Source organism: Protopterus annectens, chromosome 2.part0, assembly GCF_019279795.1.
Source record: "Protopterus annectens isolate FY-2018-M chromosome 2.part0, PAN1.0, whole genome shotgun sequence".
Classification (NCBI taxonomy): domain Eukaryota; kingdom Metazoa; phylum Chordata; order Ceratodontiformes; family Protopteridae; genus Protopterus; species Protopterus annectens.
This window is the reverse complement of record NC_056728.1, coordinates 636,938,869-636,960,101: the sequence shown is the minus strand read 5'-3', so window position 1 is coordinate 636,960,101 and position 21,233 is coordinate 636,938,869. Positions and strand designations below refer to the sequence as shown.

Below are 21,233 nucleotides of genomic sequence, written 5' to 3'. Positions count from 1 at the left end.
ATGGAATTAGGAGAATGCATGAGGCCATGAACCATAGGGCTTGCAGTATTTTTCTTGCAGATAGCTGGATTTGGGTGGCCAGTAGTTTGAAGTAATTTGTCAAATAAACCTGCTTTTCAGGAGTAAGGAATACCATTGGGGAAGTTGTGTTCAAGCTTGCTCCCAGGAATACAATCTTTTGGCTAGGTACTAGCTGTGATTTCTTTTCGTTGATGGTTTAACCCAGAAAAGTTAGGAGTCTCTTCACAAATGTCAGGTGCTAAAGTAGCAATTCTTGACTGTCCGCCTGAATCGAGCAATCGTCCAAGTATGGGTAGATTTGAATATTTCTCTGCCTGCAATATGCAATGGCTGGAGCCAGGCACTTTGTGAATACTCTGGGCACAGTAGATACGCCAAAGGGAAGTGCAGAGAACTGATAGTGCATAGTGCCTGAAACACAGATATTTCCTGCATGATTCCTTTATGGGGATGTGCAGATAAGTTTCTTTTAAGTCTAGGGTGACCAGCCAGGAGTCCTCGGCTACCATAGGAAGTAGCTGCTGGAGTGTAAGCATTTTGAATTTTGGTAACACCAGGAAGGTGTTGAGAATTGACAGATCCAGGATGGGGTGCCAAGAGTTCTCTTTTCTGGGCACAAGGAACAGTCTGGAGTAGAAATCCTGTCCCCTTTGCTCTGAGGGAACAGGTTGAATAGCCCTGATACTGAGAAGGGAAAGTACTTACTTTTGGGCCTCTGCCCACTAGTTTGGAGGAAGGTCTGGCAATCTGCTTGGGGTTGGCAGGGAGTGGAAGTAGAATCTGTATCCCTGGGATACCCATTGGACCTGGGTAATATACTCCCAAGTTTTCTGCATGCAGGGTGAGTTTTCCTCCTAGGGGAGCAAGTACTTTGGCCTGGCTGGGAGGAATGAAGTCAAGTCATTGTGAACATTTTCCATAAGGAGGTGGCTTAGCACTCCCTGATTTTGAGGTGGGAGCACTCCATTGTTTAGATCTGTGCATACCCTGAGACTGTAGTCTTTGTGATCTGTTGCCCCTGGGTTTGCACTGAGAAGGTCTGTGAGGGACTGGAAAGGACCAGTTCTTTGAAGGCCAATGCCTACTGAATCTAGGTGGCTGTACCTGTACGAAATCTTTAATAGTTTGCATAGATTTAGCTTTTTCCTCCACCTTTTTAAAAACTTCTGCTTTGTGCCAAACATTCTTGATTTAATGGAGCATCTAGTAATTGTGCTTTGACATGGTCTGGCAAGATTTGTTCCTTCAGCCAAGCATGCCTTCTCAGAACAGACCCAGTGACAGCAGCCCTGCAGGATGCTTCTAAGGCATCAAAACCACACTGCAAAGTATGCTTACCAACTTGGTTTGCAGAATGCATTAAATCTTGTAAATATTTTCTGCACAATCAGGAATAATTTTTTTTTTAATTAGTTCCATAATATGCCGTTGGTACTTCAACATGTGAAACTGACAATTTAAAGCCAGGAGTTGCAGAGGTATATACCTTCTTCTTACCCCATCTGACTAAAGTCCTAGAATCCCTGTCTGAAGGGGTAGGGTTTTAGGCTGTAGTAGCCTTAACACCTTTAGGTCCCTGGGAAATGGTCTCTGGATCCGCAGTGGGATTTTTAAAGAGACTGTTGTACAACTCTGTTGTACCTATCAGGCTTTCTAGGAGCTGGTGGTAAAGTATCAGGGGTAAGACTTGATTTCATGAAGACATCATCTACAATATCCAGGACAGGTGGTATAGCTAGAGGCCTGTGCGGAGGCAAGCCTAACAATTCAGTCACTCTTTTTGGAAAGTGGGTAGTCCTGGCATTCCCAGTGGAAATGCTCTCTTAGGGTATTGCAAGGTTTCACCGAAAGAAAAGTCCTCTGGGGGGAGGAAGAGGGAATAGAATCCTCATAGGTAGATAAGGGGTTGTCCTGGTAATCAGAGGGGTCAGAGTCATCTGACTCATGGTCTGTGGATGTGGAATCAGAAGGAAAATCAATTCTTTGTCTGTTAGAGGCAGAAGGCTGGCTACCCCTAATTAAAGTAATGAGGTCTTCAGCCATTCTAAGCATTTGTTTCTGTGGCATGGGAGCTTGAGAATGCGCTTTGGTCAGTTTCCTAGGCGTAGTGCAAACCCTGAGCCTGAGAAATTCGGTAGTTTTAGTAAGAAACGAAGTAGTCAGTTTAATATGAACATCGGTAGGGCTGAATACACCCTTAGAAGCCAGTGCCTGCACAGCGGCTCCGGACCCATTCAAGGTAGAGACATCTGCAGGTTCCATAGTCGAAGAAGCATCTCGTTTCATACCGGTCTCCGAATGGGTCTCAGCAGAGGCCTGGAAATCTGTAGAAGCGGGTATCAAAGGCTGCGAAAGCGCCTCACTGAGTACCAGTGGATTGGCAACTAGTTTAACGGAAGGGTCTTTGCCAGTTTTGGACCTATGCGGTCTCTCTGTCTTTATTATTACGTTTTTTCGGAAGATCGGTAGTCAGATGCTTATTGAAGCCATTTTGGAATAAGGAGAATGAGAGCGAAAGGATTTAGTGACAAAGATAGCCTGACAACGAATAATTCAGGTGTTGAACAAGGCACAAAACAGACAGCGAGGCACGTCGTGGTCTGGGCCTAAACAGGTGATGTAAGGAGGAAAATCTCTGTCAGGTATTTGCTTTCCACAGGCAAGGCAATTGTTAACTTTTTCTAGTATCGGTTAGAGCAAGAAAAAAGGGTCCCCAATGAGGTACTTAGCTTTAGAAGACTTCAGGCTTGAAACTTGAAAAACGAAAATTTCAGGTAGCGGCCGATTGGCACTTGCCAACTGCTTCTGCTTTGGGCTCCCACACAGCAAGAAAAGCTGGTGTAATGGCGTTGGCTGCATGTTTTATATCCCTGATGACCTGACATCATGGAAGAGGCGACAGCATCCACTGCAGAAATCCCAAGACTCTGGTATTCAGGCCGACTGAGGGCTACCTGCAGGGAGATAACCCAAGTGTGATGACTGCAACAGTGAAACACGAAGAACATCTACTTTTCCCTTTACCTTGTCCTTGGGAAGAAGGTGAAGTACTTGCTGCCTGAGGGCTGAAATTCTGTCAGCTGGAAGATGTGCCATCAAGGAAACAGTGTCTAGATCTGCACCTATGAAGGTAATATGTTGACAGGGCAACAAGGCAGATTTTTATAAGTTGACTGTTATGCCTAACTGAGCACAAATTTCCAAAGTCACATCCCTGCCTTGCTGGAGTAGATGCTTGGTGGTGGCAGTTAGCCAGTTGTTCAGATATGGAAACACTTGGAATTCCAGACGCCTCAAGTGAGCCGTGGCTACTGCCATGCATTTGGTGAACACTCTGGTGGCTGCAGTGAGACCAAAGGGCAGAGCTCAGAACTGAGCGTAAATGTCTCCTCGATGCTCTGTCCATTTCTATGTGGTAGTACGCATCTTGGAGGTCTATTGAGCACATCCAATGGTCTTTCCCTAAGAAGGGAAGTAATTGACTGCAGTGTCACCATTAGGAACTTTGACTTTTTGACAGATTCGTTTAACTTGCTTAAGTCTAATATGGGTCTCCAGTCCCCTGTTCTTTTTGGCATCAAAAAGAACCTTGAGTAAGTTCCGAATCCTGCTTGGTCTGGGGGGACTTCTTGGATGACTCTTTTGTCTAGCAACGTTTGGATTTCTATAGTTGCTTGCTCCCTTAGATTGGGTGGAACATCCGGGGCTGTTCTGATTTGTGGGACAGGGTAGCAAAAGGGAATGGAATATCCTCTGGCCATTATTCTTAGTACCTACTTGTCTCTTGTGATATTTTTCCAGGCTTCTAGGTACAAAGACAAACGTCCTCCGGCTGCCTCCAGAATAAAGCAGGCAGGCCTCCTTTCAGGAGCGCTGACAGGGATGCACGCAAAAGGAATCATGGTTGCCCTGGTATTGCGGACCCCCTCTGCCTCTAGGATGACATCTACCATTACCTCCTCCTCTACCCCTGGGGAAGGATTCACCTTGTGCATCTTGGAAAGCTCCCTAGGATCTTTTGAACCACATTTTCCCACTCGTCTGACCTTTAGGGTAAGATCTTGAAGGTATGGAAAAATGTAATCCAACGGCAGAGAGAGTTTTCCCTTCCTGCTCCCATCTGGTGAGTGTGTCCTTTACTTTGGGTCCAAAGAGTGAGGAACCAAAGGGGGCATTAGTAAAGGTAGCCTTAAAAAGTTCCGCAAAATTGCACAAGCGCATCCAGGAGTGTCTCAGAGAAACTCCTGAAGCCGCTGCCCACTCCATCCGCTGCATAAGATATCAGCCTCATGGAGGAGTTGATGATAGAATTTAAGGTGGATAACTGGAAAGAGACCTTCACATTCACCCCTGTAGCTAATGTACCTTGTAGTGCATCTCCTAGCTCTTTCAGGAGATATCTTTGTAGCCTTGTAAAGTGAGTTAGGTAGTTCATCAACTGCAGTGTAAAAGTCGCTGACGAAAAGACACGCTTCCCGTATCTGTCCATCATTCGAGAACCTTTGGAGGATGAACAGATGAGGATGTCTATGAAAGTTTGTTCTTGATGGCTGCTGCCACCATGATAGCATTTAAAGGTACACCCTTTGTGAGAAAATCCTTTCCAGTAGGGGCTGACAAAAACTTGTTTGGCCTCCAAGGGACTGGTCCCATAGTGTCAGGTGACTCCCATGCCTTTTGACTGACCAAGTCCATTAGCTCATCGAAAGGCAGACATCCAGAAGGCTGAAGGTTGAGATCCAAAAGCCTTCAGGTAGACTCATCAGAAGGGGTGATGGTTTTCCAGCTGCCTCTCTGCTTTAGGCTCTCCAGGATGTCTGCAAATGAGATCAGAGGACGACCGTGGGGACCCTTCTGACTCCTCGAGTTCAGTATCTGAGGTGACAGACTCATCAGGGGAGTCTATATGCTTCTTCTTGCAAGTTCTCTTCTGAATGGGCTCATCAGAAGGGTACTCTGGGGAGGCCTCAGAAGACAGGGGTTCACACAGTGGGGGATCCTGAGGCTCTGGATCTCTGCTGCCCTGTGGATGTGGTGGTGCAGAGACAGCAGCCTGTGCCTTAGGGGGAAGAATGACGGTATCCTCATGTAGAGCTGTAGACGGAGACAGCACACTCCATCTCAAAAGCAGACCCCACTGGTTCCGAAGATGTCCACAGCTCCAAGGAGACAGAGGAACCCCCAGATCCAGGGAGATCACCCGCGAGGCTGACATTGGAGCAGAGCTCACCCGAGCCGATGCTCCAAGGGGTAGACTCAGAATCGAAGTTTGGACCCGAGCATCCCCCACGGGGCCGGCTGGTGAACCCCAGCTCCCAGACACTCTAGACGGCACAGAGTCAGTCAGAGCAGATGGCTTTGTGGTCACCGAAAGGGGGTTGTGGAACCGACAGTTCTACATTAAGTGGTACCAGGTACTCTGGCTCTGAGGGTCCAGCTTGACTTGGAGGAGGAACAACTGTGGATGTAATGGTTTGAAAGGCTCCGAGACCCGATGGGTCGAAGCAGAGAACAATTTGGCTAGCGTCGGTGACTTCAGGAGTCCGAGCACCACCCACTCCACGTCATCATCAGGTAGGCTCCTATTGGACCTGGAGGACAGGGAAGGAGAAAGAGACCTCTCCAAAATGGGAGATCTCAGAGTAGGGGAGACCAGTGAAATGTCAATGGACCGGCTCAGACACACGGTATCCTACGGCTCCAAAGACCTTGGGGCTGAAGAACCAGGCTTGTCAGGGATGACCTCCGTCAGTTCCAAGGGCCGTGGAACCGAGGAGGTAGATGCACTAGAAAGTTTAGACAATGTTTCTGGAGGCTCCAACTGAGCCAAAGAAACAGGTGATGGTCTTTTGGAAGGTTTGTCCCTCTTTGAAGAAGAAGAGGATGAAGAAGAAGAAGCACTCTGTACAGCTTCGTCAAAGGTTGGCTTTAAGAGCCCGTTGAGAATCAATTTGTTTCTCCTCTCCTGTACACTCGTGCACTAAAGGAATGACAAAGTACAATCTTCCTGTAAACGAACAACCCCTAGACAGTATACGCAAATGACATGTCCATCAGTAATTGATATTTTGTGTGTACATTTTTGACATTTTTTAAAGCCCGAAGGTTTCTGCTCTCCCTAAAGTCTTTAGACATAACAGAAGAGAGTTCCCAAAACCAAAATTACAAAGGCAACTTCTCAGAAATGTGATATACAACACACTCTAAACTAAACACTGCACTCTAAGGATAAACTAGAAACTCTGACAACAGTAGCACTCTAATAAACACTACATATCTAAGTAAATATAACTAGAGAAACTTGACAAGAAGAGTAGCACTAGGGCCTCTAACTGAAATGGCCCTACTAAAATGGGTGATTAGCTCTCTAATTTAAATAAGCTAAATATCAACTGCTGAGTAAAAGGTAATAAACAGCACACCACTACAAAAAACTACGGGATACAACAAGGCCTGCGAAAAAACAACGGCCCAAAAACAGCAACCAACATCAGAAAGAGATGAGATTAGCTACACGCTTAATCTAACTATTTAAACACGCAAACACTATAAAATGCAAGAATACTAGAAGAATTAAGCTAATTGAGTGAAAAAGACAAACTTAGCCACAGCCAAGAAAAGCACATCCAACCTCATAAAGCAGCAAATGAGATCTGGAGAGCAACACTGCATCATGGGATATCTACCTGCCACGAGCCAAGTTTGAGACTTCCAGCTGTGTATTCGGCCGAGTCGGAGCCGAAGATCAGCTTGGAACTCATCCAAGAAAGAATGAAGGTGAGACAGGACAACATGACATTGTCTGTTTTATGGCGTTACTTGCCAAATGCACTTTTAGGAACTTACCATAAATGTAGATGTTTGAGTAGATTAACTGCTGAAGTCCTCACTTTTGGGGGGATCCTGCCTGCAGGTGGCCTGACAGGCTAGCTGAAATTCCAGTGCTTTATCTTCCCACAGGTTTTCATCTGAGACCCCCTTAACAGGACTCAAAAGATAATGGTTGTGTAAGAGGTGCATTCGCTGATACCATCTTCTGATCCTTCTCTCCTCAGCAACAGCCAGATACAAGACACTGTTATCAAAACCAGTGGAACACATGGAATGGCCCTGTGTGCCTCTGGTCCACAATCTTCTTCTCAAGGAAGTATGCAGAGATAAAAGGGGGAGGGAGTCAGGTAGGAAAGTGAGGAGGAAGGTACAGAAAAATATTAGGGGGCCACACTATTCCACATGACAAATACATCTGGATCATGGCAGCAGTAATGACTAGCTAGCACAGGAGTAGGAGGGAGGGTATCTTGTAGACCTGGGACACAATGCTGCACCATTTGGTCCATTGGGAATTGATGCTAAGGTCTTCTACCTAGCTTTTGCTGAGGCAAGAAACATAAGATATCATTGGCGAATGCACTTCTTATACCACCAATGTCCTTGCATCCTGAGGAAGGTAAAGTTTTGAAAGTCAGCCAGCCAATTAGGCTGAGGCAGGAATCCCCAAAAGTGAAGGCTGCAACAGTGAGCAGTACAATGAATATAAATTATTTTTCTGCATCAGACATCAGTTCCTCTGTAACAATCTATTTTCTAGACTTGGCACTCTACATTTGTTTTAATTTGAAATTATGTTGTCTTAATGTAGTCAGTAGCCACTTTGTCTCTTGTACTGCTTTCATGTTTTATGGTATATTAAAAGATCATCCATTATGTCTTCACCAGCTTTCAAGTCTTTACTTCTGCAACAGCTCTTTAGAACACATCTTGTGCTAGTTTAATGCCAAAAGTTGTTTAAGGACTCTGTACCTTTCTAAATGGTGTTTTAAGCAAAAAACATTTAGCTTGTGTCTACTACTACCTGTCAGATGTCCTGAGCTGCATCTAGTACTGAGAAACATTAACTTTGTTTAAACCACTTCTTCATCTGTAAGCAATGCTCTATTATAGTCTCTATTCAAATATTTTGGATCAATACAAATATGAACCCTGTGTCTTTCACTACTACTCATGCATTCTGCTGACTTCAGTTGCTTCTTAATGACAACCAAACTGTTTAAATTCAGTCTCTGTTCAACTACTAGCAGTTAGTAGCACTTTCCTTGGATGAAGTTTTATTTTTAAATGTGATATTCTCTTGGCAAACATCTTATGCCTACAAACAAGCTGTCATAGTTATGCAGGATGTAATTCCTGAGGGTTGGCACAAGTAATATGCACCTCATGACTGATTCTGTACTCAAGCACTATTTTATGTCATACGTTGAATTCGACTCATGCCATCTCATGAGCTAAATTACCTGAAGTTAGGCCTCAAATTCTTTTAAATGCTAAGATTTGAAAAAAGTCTGTGCTTATTTTTTTATATATTCAAATGTCTAACATTTTAGCCTAATGGCTCCATCTACTTGCCAGTATATGCTAATTTGCTCACAGTTGTCCGTTAAGATATTTTTGAAGACAAATGACAAAACAACACTGAAGGAAAAAATATTACACTGCACATACAACTTATTTAATTACTACTCTAATTAATTAAAAGGGTTTCCTCCCAATAATCCAAATTGAACTGGTTGAATTTTTTTTTTGGTACTTTCAGTCTTAACTGTAGTAACTCTTCATTTCAACAGCATCAATGGCTTATGTAAACATGCAAATTCTTCTGAACACACGTCTGCTTTTACACATTTTCAAAATGTGCTTATTCTAGCAGATTCTAAATGATTTAGTAAAAACGGCAAAGTTTTCTCTTATGCTTACAGATACTAGTACAAAAGGCTTGAATTTTAACTGCAGAAGCATTTCTCACCTGCATTACTGCTAAAGAGTATATTGTCACATAGTTGTCTTTCATATCCACTACTGCTGCAACACACCCATTTTTCTCATATTCTCATTTTTATTTGAATATTTTATCTTACAAACATCCTTTTCCTCAATTACTTTACATAATCTGTAGTTTCACTGGTTCCCTATTAGATGAAAGAATGCTTAAAATGTCAAGTATGACATGCTTGACAGCTTTTAAGCGAACGTTCATCTAAGTGAAACCCCAGAATGTCGAAACAAGGTGTTTCAAAAAGTTACAGTTGGCCAGCCATGAAGAAGTCAATGGCTGACGTCAGAACGTTCACCCTGTCTCACCGTTCTTTTAGAGTCCTCCACTGTGGTGCGGTCTCAACACTCACCCTGTGTAATGTTATGACAGTCCTCCACTGCAGTGCGATCTTAGAGTTGGTATATAGATGAACGTTCACTTAAAAGCTGTCGAGCTAGTCGTTCTCAACATTTTAAGCGTTCGTTCATCTAATATAGACCAAGTTTGACTTGCACTGCACGTGCACCTGCAGACACGCACAGCAGTTGAAAATGTCACATTTGTTTCTCTTAGTATTCTTTTCATCTCATCATTTGCTATACCACAGTTTGTTAGTGAATCCTACAACTCACCAAAGTTGCACTATTTAGCTCTACTGTTCAGCTCAGTGACACAAGCATCTACAGTCTTTGATGGATCTGTGCCCCTTCTGGAAAGCAAATGGTGAATAAAAGTCAAGCCCCACCTATGCTCACAATAAATTACTTAACTTCTAACTGCTGCTTTCTCCTCCTCAACCAAAGTGAAGTGTTTAAATACCTTTTAAAGCTCATGTGCAAGTTTGCTTTAGTTTTTTTTTTTGCTGTAATTTTGCTCTTATCATATAAAATTGACTTTCCAACTCTTAAAAAAAATCATAGTTTTTACTTTAGTTACTTCAGTTGAACTATGTTTAAGATAAAAAAAAATTGTATTTGTAATTCTGCCCAGATACTTCCTGGTTCTATGTCACGTGACCTCAACTGTTGCTGATTTAACTATTGGAGCAGTTTGCTGCAGCATATTTCAACAGAACTGCAACACAGTCATTTAGTTACTCAGACAATGAATAAATGCAGATACAGTCAAGTACAGGTAAAACAGAACACAAAATTCCTTGTAAAGTGCATAATGCTTGGCATACGGTATAGTAACAGATGTAACACTAACAGATGTCTACCATCAGATAAACACTTTTAGGAAGAAAACTTGTGACATATGAATCATCTTCACGCATGCAGAGAATATTCCAAGTTTTCATATCAGCACACAGCCATTCAACGAGTAATGCAAACACCCTATAATGTTGAGATGATTAACGTAACCCTAATTTTCTTCCTAATAAATGCATAAGAAATGATTTTGAGCTAAAAAAGAACAAACAATTCTATTCTTGACCTCAAATATTTCTTTAAACATATTCCACATCAGATATTACCATCTATAGATCTCGATTATGGAAGCTGGATTCTGTGAATATGTTGATTTTTCTTTATTAACCAGGCTATACTAAATTGACCTGTGAGAGAGCCACTGCTCATCTCTTTTTGGGAAAAAATAAACTGCTCTGCATAAAGCCCTGTATTTATCAGATGTGGTGGCATTATCTTTCCGTTCGGCAATGGTTAGAGGAAACTATGTAGCTACTGGGATGGGGATCGGAAGTGACAACAGAAAATAATTTTGATGATATAGCCTTTTAAACTGCCTGTAAAGTAGGCAACCATCATTGACAATCTACTTAGGAATGGAGCATGCAAGTCCAGCAGCACACTTCTGAAGCAAAAATCACTGATGGCAAGAAGTAACAGTAACATTACACTGTATAACAAGTTAGTATTTTAGATGGCCAATATCACAGAAGCCACCTAGTGACAGATAAACAGCCAACTGCTTAAAAAAATAAATAAGGACAGGGAAAAACCACCAATAAAACCAGTAATGCTACTGCAAAGTCGTCCACAACAAAAAATTATGGCTACCACACTGCTGAGAATCGGCAGATAATAAATCACAGCCTGCTAAAATTCAGACAAAATTCTGGAAAACAAACTATCACAGAATTCTGAGATGAAGAATGGCCCTACAGTAAGAATCTACTCTGGAGATGAACAAGAGGAGTAGTAGTAGTAGTACAGATTTTGTTTACCTTCATATGGTTGAAGTGCACATCTGCAATGCCATATGTGCAAGAGGACAATTTCAAAAGTTCAGAATGACGACACTGGATTGCTGAATTCACAGCTGAGCGAATGCTAGTGTGCATTTGCTCATGTAAATTAGTCATTCTGAGCACAGATCGCACTACACTGGGGATCGGAACATGTACCCCTTCCCTCCTTGTAGTGCGATCTTGGAGTTAGTATATTAAATTAGCAGGGGCTGTGGGGGAGCAAGGGCCTGCATGACGGTGTTTGGAGACATCCAGAAATGTTGGGTGCTTTGAAAACATTCGACATTCCCAGAATGTCGAATTCGTTGTGCACCACTTTTGCTGTTTTCAGCATTCAAAAGTGCAATTTCTGACCATGTGAGTCAGATATTTGTCGAGTTGCATATTTTACTTGCGGTCTTGTAATGATAAACCATAGATTTAGTTTAACCTGCCCTTTTTTGTGCAAACTTGTATCCACAGATCCCAAAGGGTAAGGAAATCTCCCCTAACAGTTACTCAACTAGATATATATGCTTTCCAGAAAGCAGCACAATCTGGGGACTGGGTATTAAATGAACTCACCTGCACACTAGCAGCCCCTCAAACATCACAGGATACACATCTTCCAGTGATAATGTGATTCTTAATCTTACATATACTGGGAAAGGTAACAGAATGGGAAGAGGCAAATAATTTATTTGGATTGCCTTCCCTATCAAGGACTGATATCAGAGTACAGGCAATAAGAAAGAAATGGGGAGTCCTAAACAAAAGACCAGCACTGGTACAGTTTTTAGTAGAATCTAGAACAGAAGCTGCCATTAAGAAAGGAATAATTAGTGCAGCATATAAAATATTGCATAACTATAAGAATCAGTCAGAGGAGGTTAGAAAGGATTAGTAAGAGAGACTGGATAAGCAATTCAAAGAAACAATGGGAAGATATATGTATGTCTCCCAAACATGCAACAAAATCTAGAAGATTTAGGATTTTTGCTTGGAAATGTTTACATAGATATTTTTATACCCCAAGTAGAATCCAAAGAATTTTTCCTCAAGTAGACAGCAAATGTTGGAGGTGTGACGGGGAAGAAAGAGGTACTTGGGAACATATTTTCCTGGGAGTGTGGTGGGCTGGCAGACTTTGCTGGGTGGGTGGATTGGTGTGACGAGGGAGATTTTTCTGACCTATGATACAGAATCGAAATTGCCTAAATGTGTCTAATTATGGTGGCTGCCAAAAAAACAATTACTAGAAAACGGAAATCAAAATCTAAATCAACTGTATTAGAAGTAGTGAATATACTAACAGAGATATTGAGATCTTTAGAAAAGGGTAGGAGCAAACTACATAAGAAAAAATGGGAATTGTGGGAACAATACATACAGGGGAGGAATGATGTTTAAAAGAAGGATGAACTAAAATGAGCTATGTCATGTTTGACTGAAAATGAGTGATGTATAATGTTTGCAACCGGGAATTAATCTGTATGGTTTGTGATGTACAATGCTTGCAACTAGGATTGTATCGGTATAGTTTTCACTTATACAAATGTATGATTGCTTATGTCATAAGTGATGGTTTAATAAAGATGCTTTTTGTTTAAAAAAAAACGGTTAGGAATTGAATAATTTATGTAATGTTGCTTAGGTGATATGATATACAGCAATATACGTGAAGTATAATGTTTGTTAATTTGTTAATACAGTTACAGTGGACTTAATGATAGCGTTAGTATTGCTAGTGTTCTCAGACTGAGAAGAGCAAGACTATGAAATTTGTTATACACAACCCTGGTATTTTGATCGGAGTTTGGTATTTTATAGTTTACATGGACCAACTCCCATATTTTATGACAGGTATGTTGTTATAGTTATAGACACAAGCATTTTTTTTGTTGTATCAAATTATTTGGTGGTTAGAGTTAAATTTATTTGCATGTCAGTTAGGCACCCTCAGCATTTATTGGTCTTTTGATATATTTTTTAAAGTATTTGTATAGTATTTTTGTTAACAAGCTATGTAATGGCTTTTTAAAATTTTGAATTTGTTATTAATCAAGAATCATGTGACTTGTAACAAGGGTATATAAAGATACTGGTTTTATTCATTTATATCTTGATAAAGCCTGGTATGAACCAGGCGAAAGCGCTTGACTTATTGGTTTTTACCGTTTCATTTTACTTCACATTTATTAAAGTTATTATTCAACAGTTTCTTCTCCTGCCTGATGTTCCTTTGCCTTGGAGTTATACTGTCGTTTTGGTTCTTGGTTTGTGGTTTTAGTTTGTTCTTGTTAATACAGTTTAATTACTTTTGTATAAATGTAAATTTGCCTGTGCCACAAGTGATAGATAATTCAATAAAGGTGTTTAAAAATAACAAACAAAAAACAAACCCCAAAATCATCCTAATACTTACAAGTGCAAAACAATAGAGAGAGAAAGGTTTATGCAACTCACTTCTATAAGCATATGACAACCAGGCATAAACCTGGACAGGAAATCTGAACTAAAAGTGGTACTGAATTAAAACAATCTCTTTTTTCCATCATGCTGTTAGCACTTCATGCAATCCCCAACACACAAGTAATGAGGAGGGGAAAAAAAAAAAAAAAACAGCTGTTTCCCTGAAAGTAATAATGACCGATCAATTAAGTGGTAATACTTTCTTCATGCACAGTTCTTTTATACTAAAATGAACACAAGACATCAGTTTTTAAAAAAGTAACATTGCAAGTGTATTTAAACCTCTTTGTTCCTGTAAAACTGTCCATGACTTAAAAAAAAATCCTACAATTTTTATAATAAAAATAATCCTTAGTTATGTTTGTCAGTAAAACAATTATACCATCAACATCACAGTAGATGTAAACAGTTTTACTCCATATTTTGGTTTTACACCAGCTCCCAAGAGAACTTCAAGCCTTCCCTTATAATATGGTGGACCTGCTTGGCTTCAGGAATGGGAAGGAGGTCTTAACATGTCAACCACAACTGCATGCTAACAGTCTTAGTTGTGAAACCATCATTCTTCGCATCATATGGTAGAATCAGCACACTTTACGGGAGTCCAATTTCATGTTTCATTTTAAATACATATACATATATACACAAGGATTAGAATTTTACTATCAGTATATTTCACAGCAGGTGAGCAAATGGTGGTTGGCTACAAAGTTTTAAGAAATGTAACGGCCATGCTGCCACAGTCTACAAATGACCATGACAGAAACAGCATTGAATTGTCTTTATATCCAGCAAATTACTTAAAATTTAATTCATTTTATTAAAAAAAAAAAAAACACAAACAGGAATACGACAAGTCACGCAAGTAAACTTCTGTTAAACTGTTCAGCTCAAAAATGTCTAGTTTATCCACAATGGATCCCTCTTGTACTATGAAAATGAGGTTACAGGAACAAAAAAATCTTGATGCAAGAAATGAACATCCCTCTGAGTTGATCTTTTCCTATATGAAGCTTTGCAAATCCTTCTCAAAGTAGCTCCAAGTGGAAAGGGATTTTTATGACTGCAGGGCACAGAACTGCTGGAACATTGCCAAGATATGGTGATCAAGTTCTGCTGTGAAAAGGAGGTTTTCCAATGTTACCATGTACTGCTGAATTATGGAATGGTGCTGTGGAGAAAAAGTAAAGAAATTAGTACTATTACAAAATAATGCAAATTTCATCTGTATATATTTAAGCTCTACAAAACAAATAAGCTGTACAGTTCGAAATGAAACTTTAGATGCTCAAAGGCAGTGGATGATCAGGGAAGCCATTCACTGCTGAACTGTTTCTTCCAGCCACCATCTACAGCACTATACAAAATTTTAAGCTGTGTATCAAGGTACATAATCTTTCAAGGGATTCTGCTCTTGGTGATCTGACAAAGGATTAGTAGATGCATCTTAATTAATTCCTTCTATTACATAAAAGAGGTGGCTTCTCACTGTGTGTTGCGGTTCTGATTATATCACTCTTGAGGACAGAGAGCTACCACTCTACGCTCTGTAGCATCAGGGCAACATTCGCTGCTGTACGAGCACAGCCTTGTCTACTCCAGTGGGTAATGGCACAAAGTGGGACTGGTTAAAGAATTAATTATGGAATTAATTCCCAACTGCTGTTCTGCCCCTCAATTCTCATGTCATAGTATATATACATCCTGACCAGAAAAATCCTTGAAGCAAGCAGCCAAAGCTGCAGCAAGCAACAGAAAAGGCTCGGACAGTACAGTTGTGTACAGTTACCATAAATGTAGATGTTCGAGTGTATTCACTGTTGCAGTCATTACATTTGGGTAATTGCGGTGCCCAAAGCAGAAGCAGTTCGCAAGTGCCGGTCAGCAGACTCCTGAAATTTTTGTTTTCGAGTTTCAGAACCAAAGTCTTCAATCTAAAGCGAAGTACCCTGTTGGGGAAACTTCTTCTTGCTCCTTCCCGATGTCAGTAAAAGTTAATTGCGTTACTTGTAAGACGCAAATACCTCATAAGGATTTTCATTTGTACTGTATTCCTTGCCTAGGCCCTGATCACAATGTGCCTTGCTGTCGGTTTTGTGCTAAATTTAACCAACTCACTATTAAGCGTCGGTATATTTTTGCTTCTAAATATTTTGGTTCAGGATTTAACTACCCTGAAATGTTGTCGGTTAGCAATCCAATTACCGGAGTTCACAAAAAATGCAAGGAAAAAGACAGAGACAGGCAGTCGAGGTCCAAAACCGACAACGAAGCGTCTCCTAAGCCAGTCGACGGTACTCAGTTGAGTCGCAGGCCTCTACAGAGACCCATTCGGAGTCCGGTATGCCATGAGATTCGCAAAGTATTGAACCCGCGGATGCCTCTCCCTTGGATGGGTCCAGAACCGCTGAGCAGGCACCGGCTTCTGAGGGTGTTTTCAGGTCTCAACATTTTTATATTAAACCGACGCCATCAGCAAAAACAAGGTCAAAATCAACTTCTATGTCTAAAAAACTGACGCATGAGCCACGTGCTCAGGCCCCTATGCCTAAAAAACAAATGATAAAATGGCTGAGGATTTAATTACCTTGATCAGGGGTTCCCAACCCCCCATGCTAAGAGGCCTAGGCAAGGCACTGATTATGATTCTTCAGATCAGGTTTCCATTTCTTCTGACTCCTTTTCTGATCAGGAATTTTCTATTCCACCTTATGAGGACTATGATGCAGAGGAGTCCATCCCATCTGCTTCTCCTCCTGAAGATTATTCTCTTGGAGAGACTTTGCCTACTTTAAAGGAACATTTTCACTGGGAGAGTCAGGACTTCTCTGAATCCAAAAAGAGGCTTAGGGATTTCCTTCTTCTTCCTCAGCATAGGCCTTTGGCAATACCTCCTGTATTAGACATTGTTGATGATGTGTTCTCGGAATCAAGCATGGCTCCTGATTCCCTGCCTCCGGCTCCTAGTAAGCCAGACAGAAATTACAGGGTTCCTGACCCACAAATTTATTTTCAAAAATCCTGCTGCTGATCCTGAGACTATTTTTCAGGGTCCCAAGGGTGTTAAGGTTTCTACAGCCAAAAATCCTACCCCTTCTGATAAAGATTCCAGGGCGCTGGATGGATGGGGTAAGAAGGTTTATACGTCTGCAACCTTGGCAATCAAGGCTTTAAACTGCCAGTTTCACATGCTTAAATATCAACAGCATGTTATGGGCTTAGTGAAACAGAAAATGATGTTGATTTCTGATTGTGTGGAAAATAAAGAGCTACAGGATTTATTGCATTCAGGAGAACAGGTTGGAAAGCATACTTTGCAATGTGGTTTTGATTTTTTGGAGGCCTCTTTGTAGGGCCACCGTTACTGGATCTGTGATAAGAAGGCATGCCTAGCTCAAGGAGCAAAATCTGCCTGATCATATTAAAGCTAAATTGCTGGATGCCCCTTTGCAGCATACTTTGTTTGATAATGAGGCAGAAGAAGTTTTAAAGAAAACGGAAGACAAAGCTAAATCTATGCAAACTGCAGAAGATTTCTTGCAAGTGCAGCCACCCAGGTTCAGTAGGCAGTGGCCTACTAAAAATTGGTCTTTTCCTGTGTCCAACAGAGTCACTCAGGGCAAACCCAGGTGCTCAAAAGGGTCCAGATATCAATCACAGGGATCATACAGGTCAAAGCAATGGGTTGCCTCCACCTCCAAATCTGGAGGTAACAAAGCACAACCCTACAGTAAGCAGTCTCAATGACTTCCCTCTACCACCTCCAAGCACTTATCTTTTGGCAGCCCCCTTGGGGGGAAAACTAGCACTTCATGCTCAGAATTGGCAGTTAATTACCCAGGACAAGTCGGTATTAAACATAGTATTCCAGGGGTACAGATTTTATTTCCATACTTTGCCAATTCCAAACAGATGGCCGGATCTGCCACAAAACCAGTGGGCAGAGGCCCAGAAACAAGTCATGTCCCTTATGGATATGGGGGCTATTCAACCGGTACCAGAAAAGGAAAAAGGACAAGGATTTTATTCAAGAATTTTCCTGGTACCCAGAAAAGGCAATTCATGGCGCCCAATACTAGACTTATCGATTCTGAACACGTTCCTGGACATTCCAAAATTCAAAATGCTGACTTTACAATAGCTACTGCCTATGCTAGGCAAGAATGCTTGGTTAGTAACTCTAGACTTAAAAGAGGCATACCTGGATATCCCAATAAGGGAATCTTGCAGAAGATACCTCCGCTTCAAAGCAGGTTTTCTGCATTACCAATTCTCTACACTGCCCTTTGGCTTATCTACTGTGCCCAGGGTCTTTACAAAGTGCCTGGCACCAGTAATTGCATTCTACAGACAAAGAAACATTCAAATTTATCCTTATCTGGACGATTGTCTCATTCAGGCAGATGACAAGGACACTCTTATTTAACATCTGGCATTTGTAAAAAAAAAAGGCTTCTAGCATGCCTAGGGTACACCATAAACAAAAAGAAATCACAACAGGTACTCTCTCAAATAATTACATTCCTGGGTGCAAGCTTGAATAACAACTGCCCAGATGGCTTACCTCACATCAGACAAACAAATGCAATTGACAAATACTTCAAACAAATGGCAACAAAAACCCAGTTGTTTGCAAGACAAATTCTGCAGGTTTTGGGGTTCATGGCATCCTGCATTCTACTAATTCCATATGCGAGACTGCATATGAGGAAACTTCAATGGTATCTAAAAAGTTTATGGAGTTAACATTGTCACAGCCTGGAAACAATGATTCCTCTCATTCCCTGGCTACAACAGGAGTTTCTTTGGTGGGCAGAGGCATGTCACCAAAACAAGGGACTGTCATTCACTTTACCCCCTGCCTCCCAAACCCTAACTACAGACACATCAGACTATGTTTGGGAGGCCCACCTGGCAGGGAGATGTATTCAGGGCAAATGGAGCCCAAACCAAATGCATCTGCATATCAAACAGAAAGAAATGCTAGCTGTTCAGAATGCTCTGACAGCATTCAAGAACTTACTTCATCCAGGTCAACTACTGATAAAGACGGACAACATAAACAAGCAGGGGGTACTCATTCCTACCCACTTTGCAGACTAGCCATGGCCTTGTGGAACACAGCCTTGACTTACCAAATACATCTTCAAGCTCAATTCCTGCCTGGAAAGCAAAATACTCTGGAAGACAACCTAAGCAGAAATCTTATGGACCCACACGAATGGAAACTGGATCCACAAATCTTCAGCTTGTTAACACAGAAATGGGGAAGCCCAGACATAGATCTATTTGCCTCTCCCCAAAACTATCAGTTGGACAAATTCTGCACAAGAACTCATCACAAAAAAGCATGGAAAGTGGATGCTCTATCCTTCAGCTGGAAAAAAATTTCTACCCAAATGTAATGACTGCAACAGTGAAACACAAAGAACATAGTACAGTTGTGTACACTTATCATAAATGCAGATGTTCGAGTGTATTCACTGTTGCAGTCCGGGTTACCCACCCGCCATCCTCCATTCTATACCTTTTCTTTCCTTCACTATACTCAAAAGCCTTTGTGGTGTATTTGCTTTTAGCTGAAGGTAAATTGCATGTTTCTAAGGTGCATTTATATATTTACAGTTTATTGATATATTTTTGCTCCCCATTTGGGAGGCACCTGACATCTGGGGCAAGAAAAACTGATTAAAATGGCGTTGGCTACATGTTTTATACCCCTGATGACCTGACATCATGGAAGAGGAGACAGCAACCGACGCAGGACCCAAGACTTTGTTATTCAGGCCGACTGAGGGCAACCTGCCAGCAGATTACCCAACTGTAATGACTGCAACAGTGAAACACGAAGAACATTTGCACTGTTACTTAGCACATCAACAGAGGACTAAAACCACAGGCTACTAGAACTTTTACTTTTGCCAACACCATTCTGCAAACCAGGTTCCACTCAAGATCTTTTAGTGCAAAGGTGGATTTGAAACAATGTTCATAAACACTAAGAATCTTACAGACCATTGTCTGTACTGAAGTAGGGGTTACGACAGTGGGTTTGTTGAGGAGGATTGACCTGCTCACCCAGACCTAATTAGAAGTTATGTATTTACTTAGCATCTGTGTTGTCCATTTTCATTCTTCCTCATCTAAAGGTCTAGGATCAGATCTTCAAATCTGACAGCCACTTTTTTGCAAGACATAGGATCCAAGCCCCATGCTCTTCCCTTTACCCATAAGACCCTAGTCCATCTCCAACTCCTCAGGTCAAGTTTGCTGCCCTACCTGTCAGGCATTCATACAACCTACAGAAAGACCTAATAATCAAATCCTGATGAAGATCAAACTAGGAACCTAACCCTATGACATCTAGAAGTCCTTCTAAAAGTTACTGGTCAGGGGATGGTTGGGCGGAAAGGTGAGGAAGAATGAAAATGAACAACACACATGCCAAGTTTTGGTAAGTACACAACTTCTAAATCTGATGCTGTCCTTTTCATTCTTCCTCACCTATGGGTCAGAGTCCCCAGCTACAGACCTTTTGGGTGACCCTCATGGAAAGACATACTGCAGCACTGTCGAACCACAGGAAGCTCTGCTTCTAGAAATAATATCCAATTTATAGTGTTTCACAAAAGTTAGAGTCTTTGACCATGTAGCTGCAGCACAAATATCATTGACTGAAGCTCCTGAAAAGGCAGCTGAAGCTGCCACAGACCTAGTAGAATGGGCTCTAGGTGTACAAAGCAATTCCAAACTTTTTGGGAATAAATCAGTGAAATACAATTCGTTATCTATCTGGTTACAGTAACTTTACAAACTGCCTGACCCAGGCAGTTGGGAGAAAAGGCCAAAAAAGTTGGTCAGATTTCCTATGCTGTTTTGTCCTGTGAAGACAGAAACGTAATGGTCTATGATCAAGAAGAAGATTAAATGCGTATTAGCTCTTGTTGGAAAAATTGGGGTAAAAAACACTGGGAATTGAATGAAGTGGTTGATATTAGATTTAGTAGCTACCATGAGCAATAAGGAAGGATTTGCTCATGACGACACTATCCTCTCTTCGTTGCACGACTTTCAGAACGATCTCCCTCTGGAGACAATTGCTGTTCATACAGACAACAGTCGAGTAGTCTGGTACATCAGCAAACCTGATCATACCCGTTATGCAGAGAGGCCATGAGGGTCTGGGAATGAGCTATCTCTTCAGACCATTTTCTAGTTGCAACACACATTCAGAGATTCTCGTTGCCAATGTAATGGCTACCAACAGGATTGTTTTCCAAGACAAACATTTCAAATTGCAACTGTTTGCTGGCTCGAAGGGCTTTTGAGTTAATCCTTGAAGAATTATAGTCAGATCCTACAAAGGGGAGGGATCTCGTATGGGAGATGTACGAAAAAAGATTCCTTTCATAAAAGCCTTAGATAATCGTGAAGCACACAGAGAGGGAAGCTCATTCCCTGTACGAAAATTGGATATTGCAGTTAATTGCAATTTAATGATAGAAAAACTAACCCTTCTCTGAAAAGCGCAATGAGAAAAAGAATAGCTGAAATAGGGTCTGAAAGCAGATCAATGTTCTCTTTGGACTCCTATGTCTAAAATCTTTTCCACTTGTGTCTGTATATTTTTTTAGTGGAAGACTTCTGGGGAAGCCAGAATAATATCATGGACTGGGGAGGCAAGCCTGGACTGTTGTACTAGCACTGGAATTGGAAGAAACCATGCAATGAGTTTGA

The 21,233-nt window shown here is 41.4% G+C and overlaps 1 protein-coding gene across 1 annotated transcript in view; it reads right to left on the bottom strand.

Moving 5' to 3' along the window:
- Positions 1-13,743: 13,743 nt before the first annotated feature.
- The window catches only part of NCBP1 (nuclear cap binding protein subunit 1), a 2,903,332-nt gene continuing 2,895,842 nt past the window's right edge, over positions 13,744-21,233 (bottom strand). The window contains exon 25 of the mRNA XM_044060340.1: positions 13,744-14,667. Coding sequence (XP_043916275.1) covers positions 14,554-14,667 — 114 coding nt within the window. The 3' untranslated portion in view covers positions 13,744-14,553. The remainder of the gene's footprint in view (positions 14,668-21,233) is intronic.